At 46.2% G+C, this 23,635-nt stretch overlaps 1 protein-coding gene across 3 annotated transcripts; it reads right to left on the reverse strand.

Annotated features, from left to right (window-relative positions):
• Nucleotides 1–1,398: 1,398 nt before the first annotated feature.
• On the reverse strand, nt 1,399–23,398 carry INPP5K (inositol polyphosphate-5-phosphatase K). 3 transcript variants are annotated; one of them, XM_060259287.1, is made up of 13 exons: nt 23,292–23,398; nt 20,868–20,975; nt 20,210–20,318; nt 18,252–18,368; nt 15,894–16,069; nt 12,754–12,865; nt 12,251–12,360; nt 12,017–12,043; nt 10,145–10,334; nt 9,028–9,165; nt 7,238–7,321; nt 7,049–7,153; nt 1,399–4,198 (listed from the first exon to the last, which is right to left on the reverse strand). In XM_060259287.1, exons 1-13 carry the CDS (start codon nt 23,342–23,344, stop codon nt 4,121–4,123), a joined length of 1,407 nt encoding a protein of 468 aa, XP_060115270.1. In that variant the 5' UTR covers nt 23,345–23,398; the 3' UTR covers nt 1,399–4,120. The 3 variants fall into 3 exon arrangements, 2 of the variants coding, with proteins under 2 accessions (XP_060115270.1, XP_060115271.1); XM_060259288.1 differs by lacking the exon at nt 12,017–12,043; XR_009556402.1 differs by lacking the exon at nt 1,399–4,198 and having other exon boundaries at nt 7,069–7,153; nt 9,028–9,274.
• Nucleotides 23,399–23,635: the final 237 nt, after the last annotated feature.

Consider the following 23,635-nt stretch of genomic DNA (forward strand, 5'->3'; position numbering starts at 1 on the left):
CCATCTTTGTGACTGGAACAGATGATCCAGGGGAAGGGAGTCCGTATCTTAGATAATTAATAGATCGCTACCCTCACACATTTAGGGGAGGGACAGTGGCTCAGTGGTAGAGCATCTGCTTGGTAAGCAGAAGGTCCTGGGTTCAATCCCCGGCATCTCCAACTAAAAAGGGTCCAGGTAATAGGTGTGAAAAACCTCCACTTGAGACCCTGGAGAGCCGCTGCCAGTCTAAGTAGACAATACTGGCTTTGATGGACCCAGGGTCTGATTCAGTAGAAGGCAGCTTCAGATGTTCATTTTAAAATTATTTTTCCTGTTGTGATTAAGCAGGAACTTGACATGGAAACCCCGTTTGAATCATACATCTCCATTTCTGAGGTTTCCTATAACCAATCTCATTTGCTATGTATTAGAAGAGACATACTGAAAGAGTTCTGTTTCAAAAAAGTAAATTTTAAATTATGTCTTGAAGTCAAATTCTTTGTTTCTTTGCAAGCAGTGTAATGGCAGAATCCACTCCCTTTTCTGCTTTTCTTATTAGGAAGTTTTCAGGGTCAGGCCCTTCCGTATTTTCAGGAAACACTCTGAACAGTAAGACATTCCTGCCCCTGTTTTTAAAAATAAAGTTTTAATTGTTCTTAGATAATTACTCAGCCCATATTTCTTGTAATGTAAGCCAGAAGTCATAGCTGTACTGGCAGTTGAGGTAGCTTCCTTAAGTGTGCATTTCCTATTTTTATTATCTGCACATGGTCTACAATACATAGTCAGACCTCCAAGAGTAACTGATTCTACAGGACCCCATCAACAAAGGCCCCAATCCAAGTTCTACTCAAGCCCACCTTTGAATGGAAGAGACTTTCAACTGCAGGCAGCAAGCGACTTTGGGGTTAATAAATTCTGGAATCCAGCTAAATAGGGATGGGAAAGGGCCTACAAAAAGATGCTCTGAGTTGCTCAAGCAAACAGGAAAAAAATAGCAGATTTGAGGGCTAGAAATAAAAAAAGGGGGGCAGGAATCCCAAGGCTTCTTTTTCCACTTTTTCCATCAGGGAAAAAAGGATTAAAATTTGGAGAACTGAAAAGAAACGCCTCTTAATTATTTTTCTTTTGGGAAGGGCGTCTTAAAGGTTTTCTCAGTCAAAATGTTTTAGCATTTAAAAGTCTGAGGACTTTTAAAATTTGTCCAGTGAAAAAACTGGGAAGTTTTGAGAAGCACTGAAAAAAATCACTATGGATGTTTTTTCCGCTTTTGGAAATGTTTTAAAAGCACAATTTCACTCAAAATACATAGTATGAAAATGTTTATATAAAATAAGACAGTCTTAATAATTATACTCACATATTGTATCTTAAAGAATATATCTGTTGTTTAAATGTGAATAATTTGGGTAACAGTATGCTAGAATGTGTTTAATGACAATACATTATTAAAAAGTCCAGTGTTTTTAATGTTACAAAGTTCCTTAATATCCAAATATGCTACAGTCCTACATACTGTGACTGAATGAATACTTCTGTCCAAATACACTCTTTTGTTCACTACAGAATTCTACCTTCAATTTTTATTTTTTTCCTACCTCTCAGACGGCAAAAAAAAAAAAAAATAAGAGAGGTTCTAAGGCAGCCTAGGATAGAGCAGTCTGAAACTCTCAAACATTGGGTACGTTTGCAATTTTATATATTTCGATTCCATAAATGTGCTAAGCTATAAACAATGCATTTTACACTTCTAAAAGAGTTAAAGAAGTTTTGCTTTGATAGGAAAGATAGCATTGCATATATTTCAGTTTTTCCTGAAGTTTCTAGTCCATCCTAAAACAAATTTGATTTACGTGGCTTCAAAATTTCTGGAAATTTTACATCACTGCTTGCACTGCTAGTACTGTGCGTTGACACAACATGGTTGTAAAATTCCTGCCAAAGCAACTCTTAGGCGAACCCCTTTTCCCCATCTCTACTCAAGAGCTGCATTTCAAAATATCGAGTCATAATTTCAGGGCTGAACCTAAAAGTCATTCTGGGCTGAGAGATGCAGTGAAGCAAAGCAGAACCACTTGGAAAGCAGCAAGAAAATAAAATGCTACTAAGCAGCAATGACAAGGTCACAAAAGGAGACTTTAAAAAAAATTTCTAGAGGGAAACGACCAGCCCTTAGCAATTGCTCAGGATCGTTTATTGCAAAACTTAACTCCCCCAGATAAATGCCCAGGAGCATTAGAAAATGACCTACGTAAATCCTTTATCAATATATTCCTATTTAATACACAGTTTGCTTTCAAAGAACTTGCTGTCTCAGCCACAATGCCAAAGCTCAGGGTCATGGTACAAGAAAGCAAAGATGCTTGGTTGGTGCCAGCCAGCCAGACTCCCTTCCCTACAGACAATTGACATTCAAAAGAAGCTATTTACAATCAGATTGGGTACGCACTACTTTAAAATCCTTTTACAGTGACAGGAACTAAGCTGATAACAACCACTTATCAGCCATGTTAAAAAAAAACAAACTGTGCCTGTTTAAAAGCCTTCCAAGTTTACAACTGCAGAGAGATGATTCTGCCCTCCCAGAAGCACCAGCTGGGATGAGAAAGAAGGAAAAGCCCCGCTCTGTTTCAGAGGCCAGAAAGGAGCCCTGTTGTGAGGCAACAAGAAGATCGAGACTAAAATAACTGCAAGCACAGGTGTGTCAGGAGAACAGGGGGGCAATGAATGCCTCTCACCTCTACAGCTTAATATCAGGCTGCGTTCAAACGACGACCTTGGTTCTTCTCCCAAATGTCCTTCATTTGGGGTCCCCTTCTCACTACACAAATGCTATGATCGTAGCCAAGGGCCGCTACACCAGATGCAATGGAATTGTCCACCATCTCGCCCTTCTAGAGTGACTTCGGGACAAGAGACCTGTACGTGGCAAATTCGTACAGGCAACACAGAGTCTCTACAAAGCGGAGGAAGCCTGCACAGAGGTTGGCAGGAAGAGAAATAAACCATATACATGCCGCACAGTCTTTCTGCTTTGGTCGCTCGCAGAAACGGTCTGTACAGCTAGGTCCAAGGATGCATATGAGGGATGGATTGCCTCATCTGTTTCAGAGGCAATGCAAAGATTTCGGTGTGACGGTGATCACCCACCACAAACAGGGACTTTCAGAACCTGAATCCACACAAAGCTGTGGCAAAAGCACTCGCATCACCCCACTAGCTGTAGTATGGCAAATCCTCCGAGGAGTGAACATCTGCAAAGATGTAGGTATTAGTCCAGACTAGGGGTTGACTCTGAGCAGCAGCTATCAAATTTGAGACTTATGGCCTTCTGGTTCTTGCACAGCTCCTGGGAAGGGGCAGGGGGGAGAACCTGAACCTATAGTTTATCCTGCAAGAATGGAGCTTAAAAGAGAATCCAGGGAGGTGGCTGGGGCCTGTAAGACTTCCTCCTAACATTAAAACAGACCATCAAGGAATCTCAAAAGCAAAGCAAAGGTCTGTTTGTTGAGCATATGTCTGCTTTCCTTATTTCAAGCATTAAATCTGGAAGAGAACTAAAGCTATGGGCATGCAAGGCAGAGAGGAGAAGACAGCAAAAGCCACAAGCAAACTGCCACGCAAACCACAGACTCACCTCCTTCCTTCCTCCCTCCCGTCTGCTGTCTCATGACTGCTTGTTCCTCCCAACCAATACGTCCCAGCTATGTTTTCACTCCAGCTTAAAAAAAAAGTGTATTTCAGCTTCCCAGTAAATTCTAAGCGCCTCTCTTGAATATTACGAGCTATGGTCTGAAGCACTGCTGGACTAACCACATCTCAGTGCACTGTCTTAGTCCTAACAATGGCGCCTGGAGAAAGGGAGAAGCAGCGAGCTCTTCTGCCCTGGCTAGCCATTGGAAGGGGGATGGATGCCACTTATCCATTGGATAGTCAAGATTTCGCAGCTGTTGGTTTTCTAGTATCCGTGCAGGGCATGAGAACCCACCTGCAACAGCAGCTGAAGTTACCTAAGAAACAGCGCCTCCCAGCTGCCCTAACTCATGAGGAGGCCCCTCCGCAATGTCTGTCACTTCCTCCACGAAGAGTCCCGGAGTCCCTCAGCCCTGTGCTGTGGGTGACGTGCGCATTTCAGAACTCATTCAGCAGCTCCACATTGCAGAGCTTCTCCATCCCATGCCAGGTCCTTCGCTGCCTGCATTCTGCTTGGCTGAATCTGAAAGGAAGAGAAAGCTTTGTAGAGGACATTGGCAACGTCTGCCACTTTGGTGGCCCCTGATGAGGACAGAAAGGAAGCATGGGTAAATTTTGCAAATAAGGTTTTTTTAAAATGCTGATAAGACACATTCCAGCTCATGGCACTAGCTACCCTTCAGCTGCCGGAAAGAACAGCCAGTAAGTAGAGCCAGGGGAGGGGAAGCAGCATGCAGGGCTGATTCCAAGTGCCACCAACTCACTGGAGCAGCAGCAAGCAGGTGGAATAGATAACTCCTCAAGCTGACCATCCAGGACCTGGAGATAAACTTAGGAGGGGCCTGTGTGTAAAAGCCATCTCCTCCTTTCCCAAAGTCAACAGGGGACCCGAGACGGGCACTAGCAGGAGAGGCTTCATGGCTCAGAGGCTGTGTTGTGATCTGAGAAGATCTTTGTTGAAATTCACCCCCTACCACAAACGCCCCTCTGTCTTGAGGCAAGGCACTGTTTCCATGTGGCTTTGGACAAGGCAATGCTTCCATCTGCCTGAGAACCCCCCACTCCAGGGCCGGATTAACAAACAGGCCAAATAGGGCCTGTTAACAAATAGGCACTGGCCTATGGGCCCCCACACCTTTAGGGGCCCCGGGCCAGCTTGGATCTTTCTGCCTCTTCCCTGCAGCTTTGTCAAAGGGGCTTTTGAGAAGGTGCCTGCAGGAGATATTAGGAGATAATATACAAGCCCCCCCCCCCCCCAGTTTTTGATTGCCTAGGGGCCTCCACAGGGTTTAATCCACTGCTGCCCCACTCTTCTGGAAAGGTGTTCAAACAACCTTCCATTTGGCAGGTCTTCCCAGCTTGTTTTAAGTAACTTGCACTGCTGAGTTTATATGCCGTTACTAGGTTCACTTTCTGCTTTTTCATTGCTCCTTGGATTGATGTTATGCTGGTTTATTTTCTGACTTGAATCTTTTTAGTTCTGTTATGTATTCTAATTTAAGGAAAGCTGGTGTGGCACAATGCTTGAAGTGCAGAACTCAGCCACGAAGCTTTCTAGTGATGATCAGCCGGTCACTCACTCTAAGCAGAACCTACCCCACAGGAGAAGGAAAAAAAAGAACAGACATGCTGCCCCAAGCAGCTCAGAGGATGGCCAGGATTTCAAAAATCAGATAAGGGGGGAGAGTCACCTCTATAAGCTCTCTTGTGTTTTATTTACAGCAGGAAGGTAGGATACAAATTTCCCAAATGAAACAGACTAATCGATGGTGCAGTCTCATTTGGAGTACTGTGTGCAATTCTGGTCACCGCACCTCAAAAAGGATATTATAGCATTGAAAAAAGTGCAGAAAAGGGCAACTAGAATTATTAAAGGTTTGGAACACTTTCCCTATGAAGAAAGGTGAAAACGCTTGAGGCTCTTTAGCTTGGAGAAATGTCGACTGCAGGGTGACATGATAGAGGTTTACAAGATTATGCATGGGATGGAGAAGGTAGAGAAAGAAGTACTTTTCTCCCTTTCTCACAATACCAGAACTCGAGGGCATTCAATGAAATTGCTGAGCAGTCAGGTTAGAACGGTTAAAAGGAAGTACTTCTTCACCCAAAGGGTGATTAACATGTGGAATTCACCGCCACAGGAGGTGGTGGCAGCTACAAGCATAGCCAGCTTTAAGAGGGGATTGGATAAAAATATGGAGCAAAGTCCATCAGTGGCTATTAGCCACAGTGTGTGTGTGTATGTGTATATATATTGGCCACTGTGTGATACAGAGTGTTGGACTGGATGGGCCACTGGCCTGATCCAACATGGCTTCTCTTATGTTCTTAATGTACTGGCCTGCTTGTTGAGGATCAGCATCCAGTACGTAAGGATTCCAAGGCAACGTATGTGAAGCATTTTGAATTCTGAAAGTGTTGTCTAAATGCCTAGCAGTATTCTCCTTCCCAAGAGTTGGGTGCCAGAAGAATATAGCTACACATCTCCTGTCAGGGCTAGGAATGAGGTCATTCTTAGCCTGTAAGGCATCTTCCTACCTCAGCACCTCTAGGTCCATTTGCAGGTGCTGGACTTGACCTTCCGAGCTTCCTCTACCCCCTCCCCCACCTCACTATACAAACTCCATTCATCATTTGAAACCAGCTTTACCAAAGTACCTTTGTGGCAGCAGCTCCTCAGGTCTGCCTTTGCCTGAGGCGGCCAGGAAATCAACACCCTTGGCAGGATGTAAACAGAACAGCTGTAAAGCTTCCTTTCTCAGCAGGCTTTTGGCCAATTTACAGCAATTGTAACTTCATTTTGTGTGTTTGCACTTGGTCTGTTTTATTGTGAACTCCTGTGCAGCAGCAGCAGCATCAGTAAATAAATAAGTAAAATCAAAGGGACTTTTCCAAGCACTACACAAACACATCCAATGGTAAGCACAAGAGCTTTTGGATCCAATTCTGTGTAGCCCAGAAATTTAAAAAAACCCAAAACACTAGGGGTAAGATTGTAGTTGGGGGCCAGGGGGTGCTGGCTTGGCTCTGGAAGCCAATTTAATTGCTCCTGCTAGGAAAGATAGTCCAGGCTAAACTGATATTGTCAGATCCTGGGAGCTAAGCAGAGACAACCCTGATTAGTATTTGGGTAGAAGCCAAAGGTTGCAACACAGAGGCAGGCAATGGCAAACCACCTCTGTTCATCTCTTGTCTTGAAAACCCAAGGGGCAAGTCAGCTAGGGCTTCATGACCCTTTCCATCACCACCACCATTACCACTAGGAAAGAACTGAAGATGCGGCTTCAGAATAAGTCCTGACTTGTATGTACAATCCCGGAGTGTTCAAATGCAAAGCAAAGTACCTGACAATTCAAGGAGCTACGAAGCTTACCTGGAAGTGCTGGCTAAGGCCAACTATGGATTGCATTGTGTGGCTGTAATACCCCAGGAGAAACTGTCCTCCTTCCGTGGGGAACCCTTCGGTGCTGAGATAAACCTAGGGAGGAAAAGCAAGAGCTGGTTGGCAACATCAGAAAAGAAAGAAGCCAACACTGGCCATTCTGGACTGTTTGCCCCTCACCTGTTTAGCATCTTCTCCAGAGGAAATCTCATTGTCCTGCACCCAGGCATAGACCACGTAGTCATTCGCATGCCTGAAGGTCACCTGCAAGGGAGATTTTTTAAAACAGTTGTTGTGAGCTTCTTGCAAAGAGGAAGGCTTTTCCTGTGGGGATAACAGAATGACACGGGACCCACCCTGCCACCTGTTTCCCACTCAAAGATGGCAAATCTTGTGAATAAGGTCACCTGTTACAGAGATCTCCTTGATCCTAATCCCTACCCTCTACGTCACAGTGGCAGAACTGGACTCTAGGGCCGCTAGACCAAAAGCCAGACCTCTCCTCACTGGTGGTGAGTCTCTTTGAAAACAGGAATTTTTGTCAAAGACTTACATGTACTAATTCCCTCTGCATGCCTCATTTTGTTACTATCACAAGTCTCCCCCTGCCCCTTGGCTTTCCAGCTCTTGATACAAATGGAGGCAGTCCATGGGGCTTTGTGTATGTACCAAAACCCCCCACTAGCAAACCCTTTAAAACATGGCATGCCTTCGCCTCACAAAAGCCATCAAAGCCCTTCCTTGTTCAGTCATTCTTCAACACAGGACCCCAAACCTGAACTGAGTGTGCTTCAGGCAGAGGACAGTCTTTGGCGCTCTGCCAGGTTGCAAACAGAGAGCCCAGGGAGCAGGAGCCCACCCTACTGGTTCTGCCAAGTGCTTGACAGCTTCATCAGCAACTCACTCAGGTTGTCTCCAAGATGGTGCCCACTGACACCTTTTCTGGCATCCACCTTTTCTGGTATTTGTAGAAAGTGAGTAGGATCGGGAAGGGGGGGGGGCGGGCTGTTGCCCAGGACAGCTTCTGATGGGCCATTAGCGATCAGATTGGCTGCGCAAACTAAAATAACATTGCTCTGGCGGCAGCTGCCACCACAGCATTGGTTTTATTCTCTTGCAGAATCAAAGATTCGGAAGGGACCTTCAGGGTCATCTAGTCCAACCTCCTGCACAATGCAGGAATTTCACAAATGCCTCCCCCTAAATTCACAGAATCCTCATGGCTGTCAGATGGCCATCTAACCTCTGTTTGAAAACCTCCAAGGAAGGAGAGCCCACCACCTCCTGAGGAAGCCTGTTCCACTGATGAACCGCTGTAATGGTCAGGAAGTTCTTCCTAATGTTGAGCTGGAAACTCTTCTCATTTAATTTCAACTCGTTGGTTCTGGTTCTACCTTCTGAGGCCACAGAAAATAATTTCACCCCATCCTCTAGATGACAGCCCTTCAAGTACTTGAAGATGGTAATCATATCACCTCTCAGCCACTTCCTCTCCAGGCTAATCATGCCCAGCTCCTTCAACCTTTCCTCATAAGACTTGGTCTCCAGACCCCTCACCATCTTTGTCGCCCTTCTCTGGACCCGTTCCAGCTTGTCTATATCCTTCTTAAAACGCGGTGCCCAAAACTGAACACAATACTCCAGGTGAGGTCTTACTAGAGCAGAGTAAAGTGCTACCATCACATCACGTGATCTGGACACTATACTTCTGTTGATACAGCCCCAAATTGCATTTGCCTTCTTTCCCAGTTACTCCTCATCTTTGCTGCACTTGGATTTCTTCTTGGTGTGTGTGGCTCACCTCCTGCAGCAGCCATTTTGTGGTTGCACCCAGCCCCCTGCGACAGAGTTCTAAAGATGCCCACTGGCTCAAAAAGGTTGGAAACCCCGGACTAATTTCTGTACAGTAGCTGATTCCATAAGCACCAAACTCACGAATGCTACAGCCCCACTCGGCGGCGCAAAGTTACCTTGTACAGGCCAATCCAGTCCCAGGCACTGTGTTGAAATTCAGAAAGAGCTGAGTAGCTGACGATCACATCCCGTTCCGTGTTCCAGTCGCCCACAGGGTGCAGGGTGACCAATGGGATGGATACCAGTGGCTTCAGCTAGAGAGGGCAAGGAAAAAGCCAGGAGCCTCTGGTGGCAGCACTGCCCAGTACTATACCCATGCCCAGAACTCTCTGCTGCTGAGTAACAGTTCCCTGGGGGCTGCTGCTGGCAAAAAGGAAAAGGCAACCCAGTGATCCTTAATGCTAATGAGGGACTGAGAAACAGTTCTCCAATTCCATCAGGGCTTGCAAGAACCTACACAGGCAACTGGATGTAACAAAAGGCAGGATGGAGCCCCTGGGATGTGAAGAGTGGACCAAGTTGACGAGGGATGAAGAAGCTGCCTCCTCATAATCAGAAAAGATGGCTTTACAGGCCAGAAACCATGCCTAGGAAAAGGACACCCCAGCCCAGGGGTGTAGAACTCATTTGTTATGAGGGCCGGATCTGACATAAATGAGACCTTGTTGGGCCGGGCCATGCGTATACCTATATAAGATTACGTAACAGAGATATAAACTTTATAAAGAACACAAACATAATTAAAGATTTTTTTAAAAACTTAAAATAAAACCTGCTTAAAACATTAGCACCCGTTAGTCTTAAAGGTGCTTTCTTTGTATCTCTCCCATGGGATCCAGGGAAGCGGGCAAAGGAAGCTCTGGCTCTTTCCTTCCTTCCCCAGGGGACCAGGACGGGAAATGAAGAGAGGCTTGGCTCAGTAGTTCGGCTCCCTTCCTACTTCCTCCCCACAGGAGGCGCCTCAGCCAATGGAGAAAATAGAGGCTTTGCTCTGTAGCTCTTGTGCATTTGAGCAAGCATGGCAAAACATGGAGAAGGAAGCAAGAGACAGGGAGAAGGAAGAAAATAACAGCCAGCTGCTTGGGGCCTGATAGGAGCCCTCCGAGGGCCTGATTTGGCACCTGGGCCGCATGTTCGACACCCCTGCCCTAGCCTGTTCAAGCCCCTCTGGCCTAAAAAGGTAAGCCAACATTCACAGCCCAAAGGGAACAAGCCCTGCTCCACCCCACGTACCTCCAACCCAAAGGTCCCTGTCACAGGCTTGTGATCGCTGATGCTGTAGGTCATATGGCTGGCATAGCTGTGCAGAGACACGGAAATGGCCTGCTTTTCCGGCACCTCCCCTGCTTCTGAAGCATAGGGCAAAAGGCTTTTCACCCTCCACAGAATCCGATCTGTCCAAGCAGGCTTCCGTTTCTTCCCACTACAAAAAAAAGAAGAGCAAAAGGAGGCAGCAAGAAAACAGACCAGTTTCTTATATGCATCTTCGATCAGGCTTAGTAAAAGCAACAGAGGACAAAAAGTACTGCAATGACAAAGCAATTAACAGGATGTCACAGTTGTGTTACACGTACAAAACAGATCTCTAAGGGAGGAACAGAGAAGGGGATTTTCATCAACTGTGAATCAACATTAATCATCAGAGCAACTAGAAGGAAAAACAGCAGCTTTTCCACCCACGACAGGCTACTTGGGAAGTTGCTATGGGAGCATCATTGGTACACAAAAGGCCACGTCACTGCCAAGTGCTTGGGGGAGGGTTGCTCACAATTAGGATGGTGCATCTTGGATATTGCCCCCCGCCTTCCAATTTTTGGACACAGTGCCCATCATCAGGAACATCAAGACAACAATTTTCTATAGAGCTCTTTGGAGAGAGAAAAGTAAGCAATTGGTCCCAAGACACCAGCCTGGATCACATCCAAAAAGCTGTCAGAAAGGTATGCAAGGAGAACCGCCCACTGAATTCTTATCTCCTGAGGAGTCAACTGTCCTCCCTTCCTTCTCACCTGAAGGGCTTGAAAGGATTAAAGTTCTTCACCACAAATCAAGCAGCCCAGACTTTAATGCCGTTTGGTCCAAGGCAAGCAGAGCCCAGCTGACTCAACAGCATCCAGCAGAGAGGCAGACAGTGCCCTCCAGCAGTGTCGGGCAGCCGTCCTGTCTCATCCTGCCCACTCAGGAGGCCTGGTGGAAATGCAAGAGTGCCACCAGCAGGAGTATGGGGAACACCTCTGAACAAACTGCACTGAAAAGGACCGGGATCCCAAGCAATGTTTCCTCTAAGGTGAGCTAGCTCACAGATTGTTAGCCTCCAGTTCACACATTTTTGTCTTAGCTCAGGAAAAATGGCCCCAGAGCAAACTAATTTATGCAACAGCTCACAACTTTCATTCCAACAGCTCACAAAGTAGAATTTTTGCTCACGGGACTCTGCAGCTTAGAGGGAACATTGGTCCCATGCAATACTCCCTCTAAGCTGTGGAGTCTTGTGAGCAAAAATTCCATTTTGTGAGCTACTGGCATTAAAGTTGTGAGCTACTGCATAAATTAGCTAGCTCTGGGGCCATTTTTCCTGAGTTAAGACAAAAACACGAGCCAGAGGCTAAAAAATTGTGAGCTAGCTCACACTAACTGGTCCCAAGACACCAATTTCATGATGTCTCCTGGGTAGGCAGCTGTGTTGGTCTAAAGCAGTAGAACAAAGTTAAGAGTCCTGTGGTACCTTTAAGACCAACAAAGTTTTATTCAAGGTATGAGCTTTTATGTGCAAGCACGCTTTATCTGACAAGGAACTGGAACTAGAAATAGCAGTTGTACATATAGAGGGTGGGCAGTAAATTAGCATGCAAAGCAGTGAAAATGTTAACACAGGACTCTAACTTTGTTCTATGCTGTCTCCTGGATTGTGGTGGAGGACACTCCCTGCTGCACACGAAAAGCGACTGGCTCTTTTGCTGTCAGAACAGTCACGCCAACTGGCTACAATGGGGTTGGGTTTCTAGCCGCAGAGAAAAAGAGCAGTAGCAACAGCTCGGAAGCCAGAGATAATCTAACAGGCTACAGTTCCAGACTTGGGAGGGAATCACATGGAGAGCTCCTTACTTAAACCAAAACAGCATCTTCTGTGCCCTGGAAATACAAACCAATATTAGAACAAACCATCTGCATTTCCTTCTCCGTTTGGGACTTTCTTGGAACAGCTGAGAAGCCTGTTAATCTTGAGGAGGCCTGCCTTGCCCTGCCCCTCTTTTCCCCATAGGCCCCTTCTTCTTGGGCTACATGGCCTACAGTTCCATGAGCCGGGTTCCATAATGGGTGATCCCCCACCGCATTTACCTGGTGTCATACTCATTGGAGTTGAGGTCAAACTTGTAGGTAGGTTTGAACTGTAGAGGCCCCTCTCTGAATTCTTGAAGAAAGGCCTCTTTCTTCTTGGCCATATTTAGCTGAACAAACAAGAAAAAGCCGTTTAGGAATGCCAACTGCTCGGCTGAAGCAAATGAGGGGCTACTGGCCTCTCTTTCTGTTGTCATGGTGGGAGGGGAGAAGAGACACAACAGCAGTCAAAGAGGAACAGGCCAGACAAGTCCAAACACCCTCCCAGGCAGGCATCCCAAATTGATATGGATCCATAACAAGGTGACACCCAGCACAGCAATGTAAAATGTATGAATAAACTGTCAGAAAGTCATGTAAAGGTCTGTGGACCTGTCCAAATTTACAACAAACAATGGAGCATCTCCTGCCAAGAGAAGCCAGAAGAGGCAAGACAGTGGGAAGGACAGGATGAGACATGCTTGGCATCTGTGCAAGAACCAGGAGCACTTAAGAGGCAGTACCTGATCTTTTTCCCACAGGAGGCTGAATCTGTTGTTGTTTATTGACTCTCGGATGAAATGCAGCCCGTAGTCTTCGATCCGGAAGTTTAAATCACCAAACCAGAAAAGAATGCTGCTGGGTTGGTAGGAGATTGAAAGGAACAGGAAAAATCGGATGACTGACACAGCAGGGTTATGAATGAGGGATCGGTGGAACTTAAGAATCAAAAACTGCATTTCTCCTTAATACTCAAGTTCCTAATCAGTAGCTCTGCTCTGAATTGCATTGTTTTGTTCAATACCTGATACAATCACAGGAAACAGCACCCAAAATCAATAATGACACGTTTAACTAAGCAATCAGGCTAACCACTCAGAGGCAGGAGAAAATGGATGTTCCGTCAAAGGAGAGAGGCAAACACCTTTCTGTCCCAACCCAAACAAGGGGCTTCAGAGCAAGTGAAGACCTATATTCATCAGCTTGCATTCTGTCCCTTGCGGATCAAAAACAATGAGATTAGATTTATACCCCGCCCTTCACTACCTGAAGAAGTCACAGAGTGGCTTACAATCCTCTTTCCCTCCCCACAACAGATGCCCTGTGAGGCAGGTGGAGCTGAGAGAGCTCTGACAGAAACTGCTCTTGAGAGGAACAGCCTGCAAGAATTTGTGACTGACTCAAAGTCATATCAGCAGGTGCATGTGGAGGAGTGGGGAATCAAACCCGGTTCTCCCAGATTAGCGTCCACACACTTAACCACTACACCAAATTGAAAGGGGGGGGGGGGTGCAGTTCACAAAGTTTTTTTTTCCTCTACAGTTTTTTCCTGAAGATTTCCCCCCCCCCCCAATAGTCTTTTCCAATAGACAAACAAGAAGCTTTGGGGAGAATTGAAAAAGCTCTTATTGCTTAAAAATATGAGTGATATGCTTTTTAAAGCAATATTTTACTTGCTCAGAATGTAGAACATGAAGATATTTATGCCAAATAATCTACAGCATTATATAGTGCCAAGCAGGGGACCTTTTTTCCCTCTTGTTTTCCCCTCCCCCACTTGTATCCCCAACTATTTCCTCCCTCCTGCAGCCACTGGGCCCCCCTTCCCTGCTTTCTTCTCCACCGTCTACCCACCCTCTCCCCAGTTCTTAGCTTCCCTGCCCATCCCTCTTTTTCTTCTCTCTTACTCACCTCTATCTCCATCTTTCTCCTTTCCCTATTTTCTTCCTTCTCTCCCAACCTCTCAGTTTCTTCCCCAACTTCACTGACAGTAACAAAGGCACAAAGACTTTGACAATACTACTGAGGTAGCAGAGAGAACACCAATATTCACTGAGACCTCACAACAAAGTCTTGAGAGATCTTGGCAGCCATTCGTTTCTTAAAGCTACAGATGTTGCTTCTATCACATGGTATGTTTTCAGAACTATCCTTAAAAACTTTTTCCTCCTACAAGCATGGCTTTTTCTGTAGCAGGAACTCCTTTGCATATTAGGCCACACACCCCTGATGTAGCCAGTCCTCCTGGAGCTTACATTAGGCCCTGTACTAAGAGCCCTGGAAGCTCTTGGAGGATTGGTTACATCAGGTGGGTGTGGCCTAATATGCAATGAAGTTCCTGCTTCAGAAAAAGCCCTGCTTACAAGCAAGGGATTTATTTCAGGATTTAGGGAAGAAAAATCTAACATGTACACAACCCCACTGTGAAGATTTTTTTGATCTACGCTCTGTGACACTTGTCAGCTATATTGACCATTCCTGCATTCACAAAGAAAATACTGATAATTCTAGAAGTATACAATATTTTCAATGATATATTTAAATATAATTTTTATCCAGTTTTGCTACGTACAGTATATAGTTCAATGTTTGCAATGCTAAATAAATCCAAATAATGCTTCTTGTCCTGTTGAAACTATACGAGATGGTTTCTATCCAAATAATACATTTTCTTTAGTTTCTTTTTATTTTTCCTACTTCTCCAGCTGCAAAAACTAAGATATATGTGCTGGCACAGAGTGATATCATTTGCATCCCTATCTCTTTAATATTGAGTACACTAGCTATTTTCTTTGGAAAAAAATTAAGTTATTTATAATTTTAAATTTTATAAGTGTGCCAAATTGTATATGCTAAATTATCAATGATGTTGTTCACGCTGGCCTTGACCTGGATAGCCCAAGCAAGCTTGATTTCATCAAATCTCAGACGCTAAACAGGGTGACTCTGGCAAGTACTTGGATGGGAGACCTTGAAATACCCAGTCAGGGGGACCAGGGGCAGGCTCTATTCAGCCACCTCTCTGAATAACCTCTAGATCCCCAGTAGGGGTCAGTTACCAGAGGTCACCATGACTTCCAGGTGCAGACACACAAACACACAAATATACAAAAAATACCAAAAAGAAAAAAAGAAACAATGTGGTTCATCAAAGATTTCAGGTTTTCACGGCTGGTAACATCATTAGGGTTTGTAGAATCTTTCAGGCTCAAGTGCCGTGTTCTACTGGAGAAAGTTTTTCTTCCAGACATTTCGTTCTCAGCTGCGTAGAACATCCTCAGTGGTGTTGCAGCCGGAGCAGGCGCTCTGACCTTCTTGGCTGCTGTGCATTGAGTGGGTCAATGCACAGCAGCCAAGAAGGTCAGAGCGCCTGCTCCGGCTGCAACGCCACTGAGGATGTTCTCCGCAGCTGAGAACGAAACCTCTGGAAGAAAAACTTTCTCCAGTAGAACACGGCACTTGAGCCCAAAAGATTCTACAAACCCTAATAATGTTGTTCATGTTAAAAAGAATAAACAATTATTGCATATATTTCAATTTTTTCCTCCTAAAGTTTCAATTTTTCCCTCCAGAACAAACCTGGAAAAATGAATTCTTCCACTGCCCCCAAATTTTCAGAAGTTTTATATCTCCTTTTAAAAATGTTATCTTCAACTATACCTTTCTCCCCAGTGAAAACCCAAAGGGCTTACATTGTTCTCCTCTCTTCCAGTTTTCTCTAGACAATAAATTTCAGTGCTCAGCCCTGAAAAAACTCTAACAGCCTTTGAGACCCTGCAACAGCTTGGTTCAAAAACACCAACTCGACATCTAGAATGACAAGTTCTTTCCCTAGAATTAAAGGCAGCAGAGAACGCCTTGGGGAAACGTAGCTGTCACTCACTCATGATCCAAGACGCCAGGGACCTTTTCGCCTTCAAACTGCTGCATCTCCAGAATGTGTTCAAAGTCATCCAGCCGTTGCTCCGCATTCTCCATGTGGGCTGGCAAGTGGCAATTCACAAAGCAGACCATGTGCCCGTAGAGGGACATACGGGTGGAAACTGCTCCCTTGTTTCCCTGGAAGACATTAGAGACCTGGTTTAAGTGCAATGTCCGATTGTAACTTTGTAAAACACAACCATCGGTCTCAACAGCAGTTTGACAGTGTTTCAAGGGTGCAGTTGAATGTTTTTGCAAATTAACTAAACTGCTATCTCCTTCAAAATGTGGCGCTTTGCTATTAAGCACAATACTAATGAAAACTGTGTGCATTGTGTTTACACTTTAAACTGTGTTTCTGTTTTTGTTAAACAGCTCTGGTATTAGTGGCAAACAGTTTGTTGCAGAAGCAGCTTTGTTTTTCAATAAAGGATTCAAGCGAAGCCTGCAGAGGTTCGACTTTGCAAGACACAGAAGCAAGTTGTTCATATATACCAATTACTGTGAGCAGAGTTGGGTCTCTCCATCATACAAAAAAATGATAAGAGGTTTTGGGAATGGGTCCAACTTGCTGTCTCCCGTCTTGCAGTTATACTCCTTGCCTTCTTTAGAGGCTGTCCAAAGGCTAAAGCAGGGTTCATAAAAATCCTTTCCATGTGGACTGGGAAAGTCATCCCATTTCGATTTTTCAGTAAGGAAACTAGGGCAGTGGTCCCCAACCTTTTTGGCCCCAGGGCCAACCTGCCCACCGCAGCCCTAGGGCTGGCAGGGTGGGGGCACCCAATTCAGCCTCCCCCCTGCGGTGCCTCCTCCTTCCCCCGTTTCCTCCTCCCTCCTCCGCCACCCCCCTCCCATGCAGCCTCGCTGCCCCCCCCCCCCCCGTTTTCACCATTTTCAGCTGATCAGTAGGGAAAATCACAGAGGCAAGCAACCCACTGAAAGAGCGCTGCTGCCCTTGCCTCCTCAGCTGACTGGGGGGGAGGTTGGCCTGGGAAGCGCTTCATAGCCCCTTCCCCAGCCTTAAAATGGTGAAAGCAGGGGGGAGGCTGCGTGGGGGGGCAGAGAAGCTGCGCGGGGGGTGGGCGGTGAGGCTGCATGGCCCAGTTGGAAACAGTCCACAGGCTGATACCGGTTCGCGGCCCGGGGCTTGGTGACCCCTACTATAGGGTATGCAAGCAAGGTTGGAATTAAAATTGGTGGAAGGCACAGTAACGGTTTGAGATACGCAGATGACATCATGTTACTGGCAGAAAACAGGAAGACCTCAAGTGACTACTGATGAAGGTTAAAGCAAAAAGTGCCAAAGCTGGCTTACAGCTGAACATCAAGAAGACAAAAGTAATGACTACTGAAGAATTACACAACTTTAAGGTTGACCATGATGGAACTAAAATTGGTCGAGACTTTCTATTCCTTTGCTCCATCATCAAGCAAAAGGGAGACTGAAATCAAGAAATCAGAAGGGCATTCAGATTGGGAAGGGGCAGCCATTAAAGAAAAGATTCTTAAGCGTAAGGATGTGTCACTGGAGAGGCATACTAGAGTATTCCCTGTTACTATGTATGGATGTCAAATTTGGGCAGGGAAGAAAGTTGATTCATCTGAAATGTGGTCCTGAAAGAGAGCTTTATGGATACCATGGACCACCAAAAACACAAACCAGTGAGTCCTAGGTCAAATCAAGCCGGAACTCTTTCTAGAGCTTAAATGACTAAACTGAGGCTATTGCAGGATCACTCTCGTCTTCTCATAGTTACTGAAAAAACCAATAATGCTAGGAAAAGTTGAAGGCAGCAGGAAAAGAGGAAGACCCAACATGGGATGGGTTGACTCAGTCAAGGAAGCCACAGCCTTCGGCCTGCAAGGCCTGAGCGAGGCTGTTAATGACAGGATATTTTGTGAGTCGTTCATTCATAGGGCTGCCATTAGTTGTCAGTGACTTGACAGCACATCACACACGCATGAGAAGCAGACTTGCAGCACTTGGGAGCAGCCCAGCCTCCCTCCAAGCAGAAAAGCACGTGCAATAGGAGTCACATGCCCTTGGCTGAAGCTGATGTAAAAAACCTTTTAGTTACAATCCTGCACTGCCGCACAGATGAAGCGCTGTAGAATTTACAAATGCGTATCTCACTGTTTCAGAAACTACACTTGAGGATATGCTCTGGAAACAGGCAATATGTTTTCTAAATACATAAGCAAGCTCTGGATCTTGGCATTCTGCTGGGAAATGTACACCCAAGTGGCCAACTTAAACATTCCAGGCAAAAAAGCAAAAACCCAGAGGTGTAAAACTCCCACAGTAATCAAGGAAGCTCACCCAGTATCCATACATGCCCGTGCGAGTGAACTGGCTTTGAATGTTCCGTATGAAGGGGACGTGGGCGTGCTTTGCAAAGATCAGGAGGAGGAGGCCCTGCATTCGGATGGAAGAGACCTGCAAAAATAAAGCAACAAAGAAGCCATCCTGAAACTGGACAGAAGCTCTAGGCAAAATGCAAGTCCAGAAACTCTGCACATTTGGCCACAAGCCTTGTGGGTCTCCCAAGCGTAAAAACAGGATAAAAATGGTTTAAGATAGTCTCTAAATTCTGTAGGCAAGTAAAAATGCTGATGTCCCTGGAAGCTAGTAGCCTTGAAAGGGAACTGAAGCTCTGTCTCCCAATGGGCTAAGGGGAGACAGTCCCACAAACACCACTGCAATGGAATTAACTTGAAGCCAAAGGAAAACTGTTGCTCTTCCCATTCATGAAGTGAACTCCCTGGACCACAGAACTCCCTGCTGCACAGCACCCACTGTGGTCTATGTACAGATATAAGGAGAGTAGTTCAGACTAATACCTCCCTGGGTTACTAAAAGCAGCAGCATTAACAAGCAGAGATTTGAGACAAACACAGGGTTTTCTGACTTCCGGGAACTCAGAGGAATGGTGCTTACGAGGCTACTCCTTCACAACATCTACACAATTACCTCCAATTAAAATTACCGCAGCTCTTCATACACTTATTTAACACATGATCAGAAACCTATAACTGAGGAACTACAGCAGAACTGGAATATGCAGCTCAGCAACCAAGTCCAGAAAACAATATGGCAAGTACAGTATAACACAGAAGCAAGCGTCTCTGAACCTTAGATTACAGTTAATTTTTAAAAAATTCTCTATAAATATTGGACAGCTAGTAGGCTCCTTAAATGGGGAGTTATCAGATTCGAACAGTTATTGAAGACATAAACAATCAAAAACAAATCTGACACATACAAATGTGAAATATCACACAACATTTGGTCTGAATGTGGATTTGGATATTAACATATGCACTTATTTTGTTGCATATCATATGGGATTATGTGGCTGCTTTGGGGCAGCTGGTTGTTTTGGGGACTGTCTCTAATTGGCCATTCACCTGCTCCATACCACGTGAACTCATGAAACTGCCTTCTGCTGAATCAGGCTGTAGGTCCATCTAGGTCAATACTGTCTACTAAGACAGACAGCAGTTCTCCGGGGTCTCATGGAAAGGCCTTCATATCACCTACCACTCAGTCCTTTAACTGGAGATTGAACCTGGGATCTTCTGTATGCCAAGCAGAAGCTGTGTCACTGAGCCACAGTCCCTTCCATTAGGAGGAGCTTATTTAACTAGACTTCTGTCAGTTAAGACAGATAAAAGTCCTAACACGAGGAGACAGGTGTGACAGCCATAGCAGTGAGTTGGCTCATCCCAAGTTCTGGTAGACTACTTGGTGGTGGCACCCCCCATCACCAAAGTTAGGGTTGTTTATCTAAAAACAAATAAGTAAAAACTTGCAGCTTTGCCTATTTTTAAAGCATTCTAGAATAAATTAATAATTAGAATTTGATGGGCAGGAAAACCTTGAGGTATCTACTGATGTAAGAAGTATGCATAAACCAGCCCCCTATTGACTGTACATCCAGAGGTGTATAGGGAAAATCTCCCCCTTGGTGCTAGGTAGCATTTAACTGGACCCTAGCTGCTGTATGACGGGGGAGGGGGGATGTTGGTGGGGTTCAGCATCTCTCTGCACAGTTTTGTGCAAGAAATAACCACAGTGTCAGAAGATGATGTTCTTGCCAATCTCATCTACTTTTATAATTTCAAAAAGCCCACTGAGGCAGGGACAGCATTGGCAAATGGCCAACCACAGCAGCTGCCTTAGGCCCCACAGAGCTCCCTGCCTCAACCAGGGAAAAGAGAACGGTCCCAGTACAAGATACGAGTTTTAGCCTATCAGTAGGAAAGTCAGTTGGTTACCTTGATATAGCTCAGAGGAGAGAAAATCGTCTCAAGAAAAATACTCCAGGGATCATCAAAAGCCAAGTCTGATAAGAAATTCACAATCTTGGAGTTCACTTCCTGCAAACTGAAGCCACCAGAGTTAACCGCATATTCTTCATACCTCTTAAGGATAAAAACCACCCAACATTACTAAACAGTCTTAAACACATCAGAAACTGCCATACACGTTTTTTTTTCCTGCCTGTTTGCCAACTGAAACAAACCCCATAATTGATACCTTCACCAAGCCCTGCATAACAAAAGAATATGCAACATCACCACAAGATGGCAGAATTCAGCAACATTAGAATATAGCACTACCCACACAGAACGTCCTGTACTCTTAAGATACCAAACAACCCCATAACCTTTGTAGGCCTGGCATAATAATGAATGGCAGCTCTTTTCTTTCTAAGTCCCCTCATCCATGGCTAAGTTGCCCCTGAAACAGCATGCTTTGCACACAGAAACCCAGAAGATGTGGAAGGGGATACTTTGGTTCATGCGTGCACTAAAACAGCAGTCTCTAGTCCCTTTCACAGGTGATGCTACCAGATGAGCTCCAAGGGGCAACCCACAAACCAGCCAAGAAAACTGGCAATAGAAACCCTGAGTCTTATTCCTTAATACTTACCCAACAATATACATGTCCACTGCCAGGCCTTGCAAATTGAGTTGAAGTAAAGAGGTAACATCAGGAGGGGGAGAAGCTGTGCCCACATTCCAGGTTACCAAGTGCAACCTTCCAACAACAACAAAACACAACAACAAGAGACAGTGATGCTAAAATGCAAACACAGCTGCAGCCGCCACTTTGATACATACACTTTCAGCCCTCTTTCTCCCTCGGTGTATAGAGAAGTCAGCAGCCCTTATCTGCAATCTCGCCCTAAAACTATACAGCAGCTAGCTAAGGAACGTGGTCCAATTTCTTGGGGCTTTTCCTGTCTCCCCACCACCACACACACAACTCAGAAATGCTTCATCTGTTGTGCCTAAGACTTCTTCCGGGATCTCATAATGTGAACTGACATCCTCCACACAAGCCACAAAGAACCGTGTAACTTGTTGCTGCAGGTGAAGGTTCCTGCTGGCTGGGCAGCAGCAGAAATGGGGTTAGCTCTCCACGTCAAGCGCCATGATAAATGGCAAGTCCAAAGATGCCACATTCCCCCCAACCCAAAGGAGCCCAGGCCCAGAAAGGCTCTCAGTTATGTTCAAACAGGAATCTCTTGTGAATTTTCCCTTGTGTAAAATTAAGTAGTACAAATGAAAAACTGAAACTATGGCCTGGCTGAAAGGCAATGCCCAACCGGGAAAACTCACCCTTTGTTGCTCCATGCAAGTCCTCAACTTGCGTCACATGGATAAGTGCTGCATTCTCCAAGGTTTAATGCCATTAAGCCCCCAAGATTTAAGAAAAGCTAATGAGTCCAGTCACATGCTTCTTCTAGCATGCTGCAGACACTTAATCTCTGGTTTTGGGATGCATTCCCAGAGTGAGACAGCCAGGAGCCTTTCTGTTACCTCTAGGGACCTAAATTTGACATGTGGCCACTCATAAGATGATGGGCACATGCACTGGATAATCCATTTCTGAGTAGTGTTTTGGGCTGTGCTACACCACTTGTTACAGATAACTACTGATATTTTGCATGCCTCAGTTTTTTGTTGTCGGAGAGAAAACATGGCGCACATCACTATGCACAACTTAGATTTCCAGATGTGTTCCCTATCTTTGAGAAGAAGCCTTTCCAGGGGTCATTCTTCAGGTTCAACACCACAGAATTCAGCAGCCAGGCAGCAGATATAGCAGGCAATACCCTTTCTCATAAGGCCATATCTACTTCAGACGGGGTCAGTCCAACAGGACGCACAACTAAAGAGCTACAGGAAACAACATCTGAGCAGCTACGCGCACCTCCCTCTGCGTTTCTGAAGCCTCAGGGAGAGGGGCACAGGTTTCAGGTAACACAACAGGACCTCACCCCCTTCTCACTAATCCACTGGCAATCACTACTCCCTTTGCTAAAAAGGGCCCCCTGTTTTGGGCAGCCTCCTCAACTTGAGGCCATCAAGCCAAGTTGCCGCCATATGGTTTACATCAGGGATGGCCAGACTGTAGCTTGGGAGCCACATGTGGCTCTTTCACACATATTGTGCGGCTCTTGAAGCCCCCACTACCATGTTGGCTGGCTTGGAGGAGGCATTTTCTTTAAATCGCTTCTCCAAGCCAAACCAAGCCAGCCGGCGGCTTGGAGAATGCATTTAAAGTTGAAGTTGCTTTCTTTCTACCTCCACCTCCCGCCTTCCACTTGCTTTCCTTCCTTCCTTGTGGGTCTCAAACATCTGATACTCATGTCTTGCGGTTCTCAAACATCTGATGTTTATTCTACGTGGCTCTTATGTTAACCAAGTTTGGCCACCCCTGGTTTAGATCCTAGCTGCGGTCCTTCCTTCTCCCAGGTGGGCATTTGTATTTATGAGCCGTTGTCCTGTTTTTATCCCACCTTTGGAATCGCTGGCAGGCCTGGTTCTGCTTTCTTTCAGTTTAGCCTCACAACAATCTTGTGAGGGAGGCTCAGAGCGCCAGTGTAGAGAAGAAAAAGGTTCAAAACCCCCACCACCACCCCCGTTGGCATACAGCTGAACAAGGATCCCCGGGCCGGTCATTCTCTCTCAGTCTAAGCCCAGTTCACGAGGCTGTGGCGAGCAGCAGCAGGAGAACTGAGCGCGAGAGCGAGGCAGGCGGCCGAGGCTGAGCAGCATCTCTACCGTCAAGCCAGAGCCGAGCCGGGGTTTCCCAGGCCTTTGAGCACCGCCATCAGCAGGAGACGGCCGAGGGAGCGACTGCCTACGATCGTCGCCGCCGCCCCCTTCCAGCCTCACAACCATTCCGCGCCACAGCTGAGCCGGGAAGGTGCCGCCGGCTCGAGGACCCGCCCAGCCGGCCCTCTGCGCGCCCTCAGAAGCGCTCTTGCCCCGCCGCAGACAAGCGAGGCGCCCCCCTCTCCTCCCCAACCCCGGAGCGCGCATGCGGGAGCCGCCGCCGCCTCACCTCAGGCGTTTCCTTCCAGCCGCCGCCGCCGCGGCTTCCCCTTCCGGCTCCATCCCCGGGCCGGAGGCAGAGCTGTGAAAAAATGAGCGGCCGCCAGAGAAGGTCTCCCCGGCCTGTCAGGCTCTCGGCTGGCTCACGTGATCCCCCTAACCAACCAGAGGAAAGCCGAGAAGGCGCGCCTCGGGATTGGATGAGGTCCTGACTCCGCCCACGGAGTCAGCGGGGCAAGGAGAGGTGGGGAGGTGAGGGCGCAAGCGCAGATGGGAGGGGGGATTCCGGTGACGGGCCGGAGCAGAGTTCCCTGCAACATAGGAAGCTGCCTTCTACTGAATCAGACCGCCCCT

Source organism: Heteronotia binoei, chromosome 18 (genome assembly GCF_032191835.1).
Source record: "Heteronotia binoei isolate CCM8104 ecotype False Entrance Well chromosome 18, APGP_CSIRO_Hbin_v1, whole genome shotgun sequence".
NCBI lineage: Eukaryota > Metazoa > Chordata > Lepidosauria > Squamata > Gekkonidae > Heteronotia > Heteronotia binoei.

Excerpts from the sequence above, each read along its gene's own strand:
- INPP5K (XM_060259287.1), bottom strand. The coding sequence starts at position 23,344 with ATGGAGCCGGAAGGGGAAGCCGCGGCGGCGGCGGCTGGAAGGAAACGC. Across the intron at positions 12,866-15,893 it reads CCTGGCGTCTTGGATCATGA|CATTCTTTTCTGGTTTGGTG; the intron begins GTGAGTGACAGC and ends CCAACCCAGCAG. Across the intron at positions 4,199-7,048 it reads GCCTTAGCCAGCACTTCCAG|ATTCAGCCAAGCAGAATGCA; the intron begins GTAAGCTTCGTA and ends TCTTCCTTTCAG.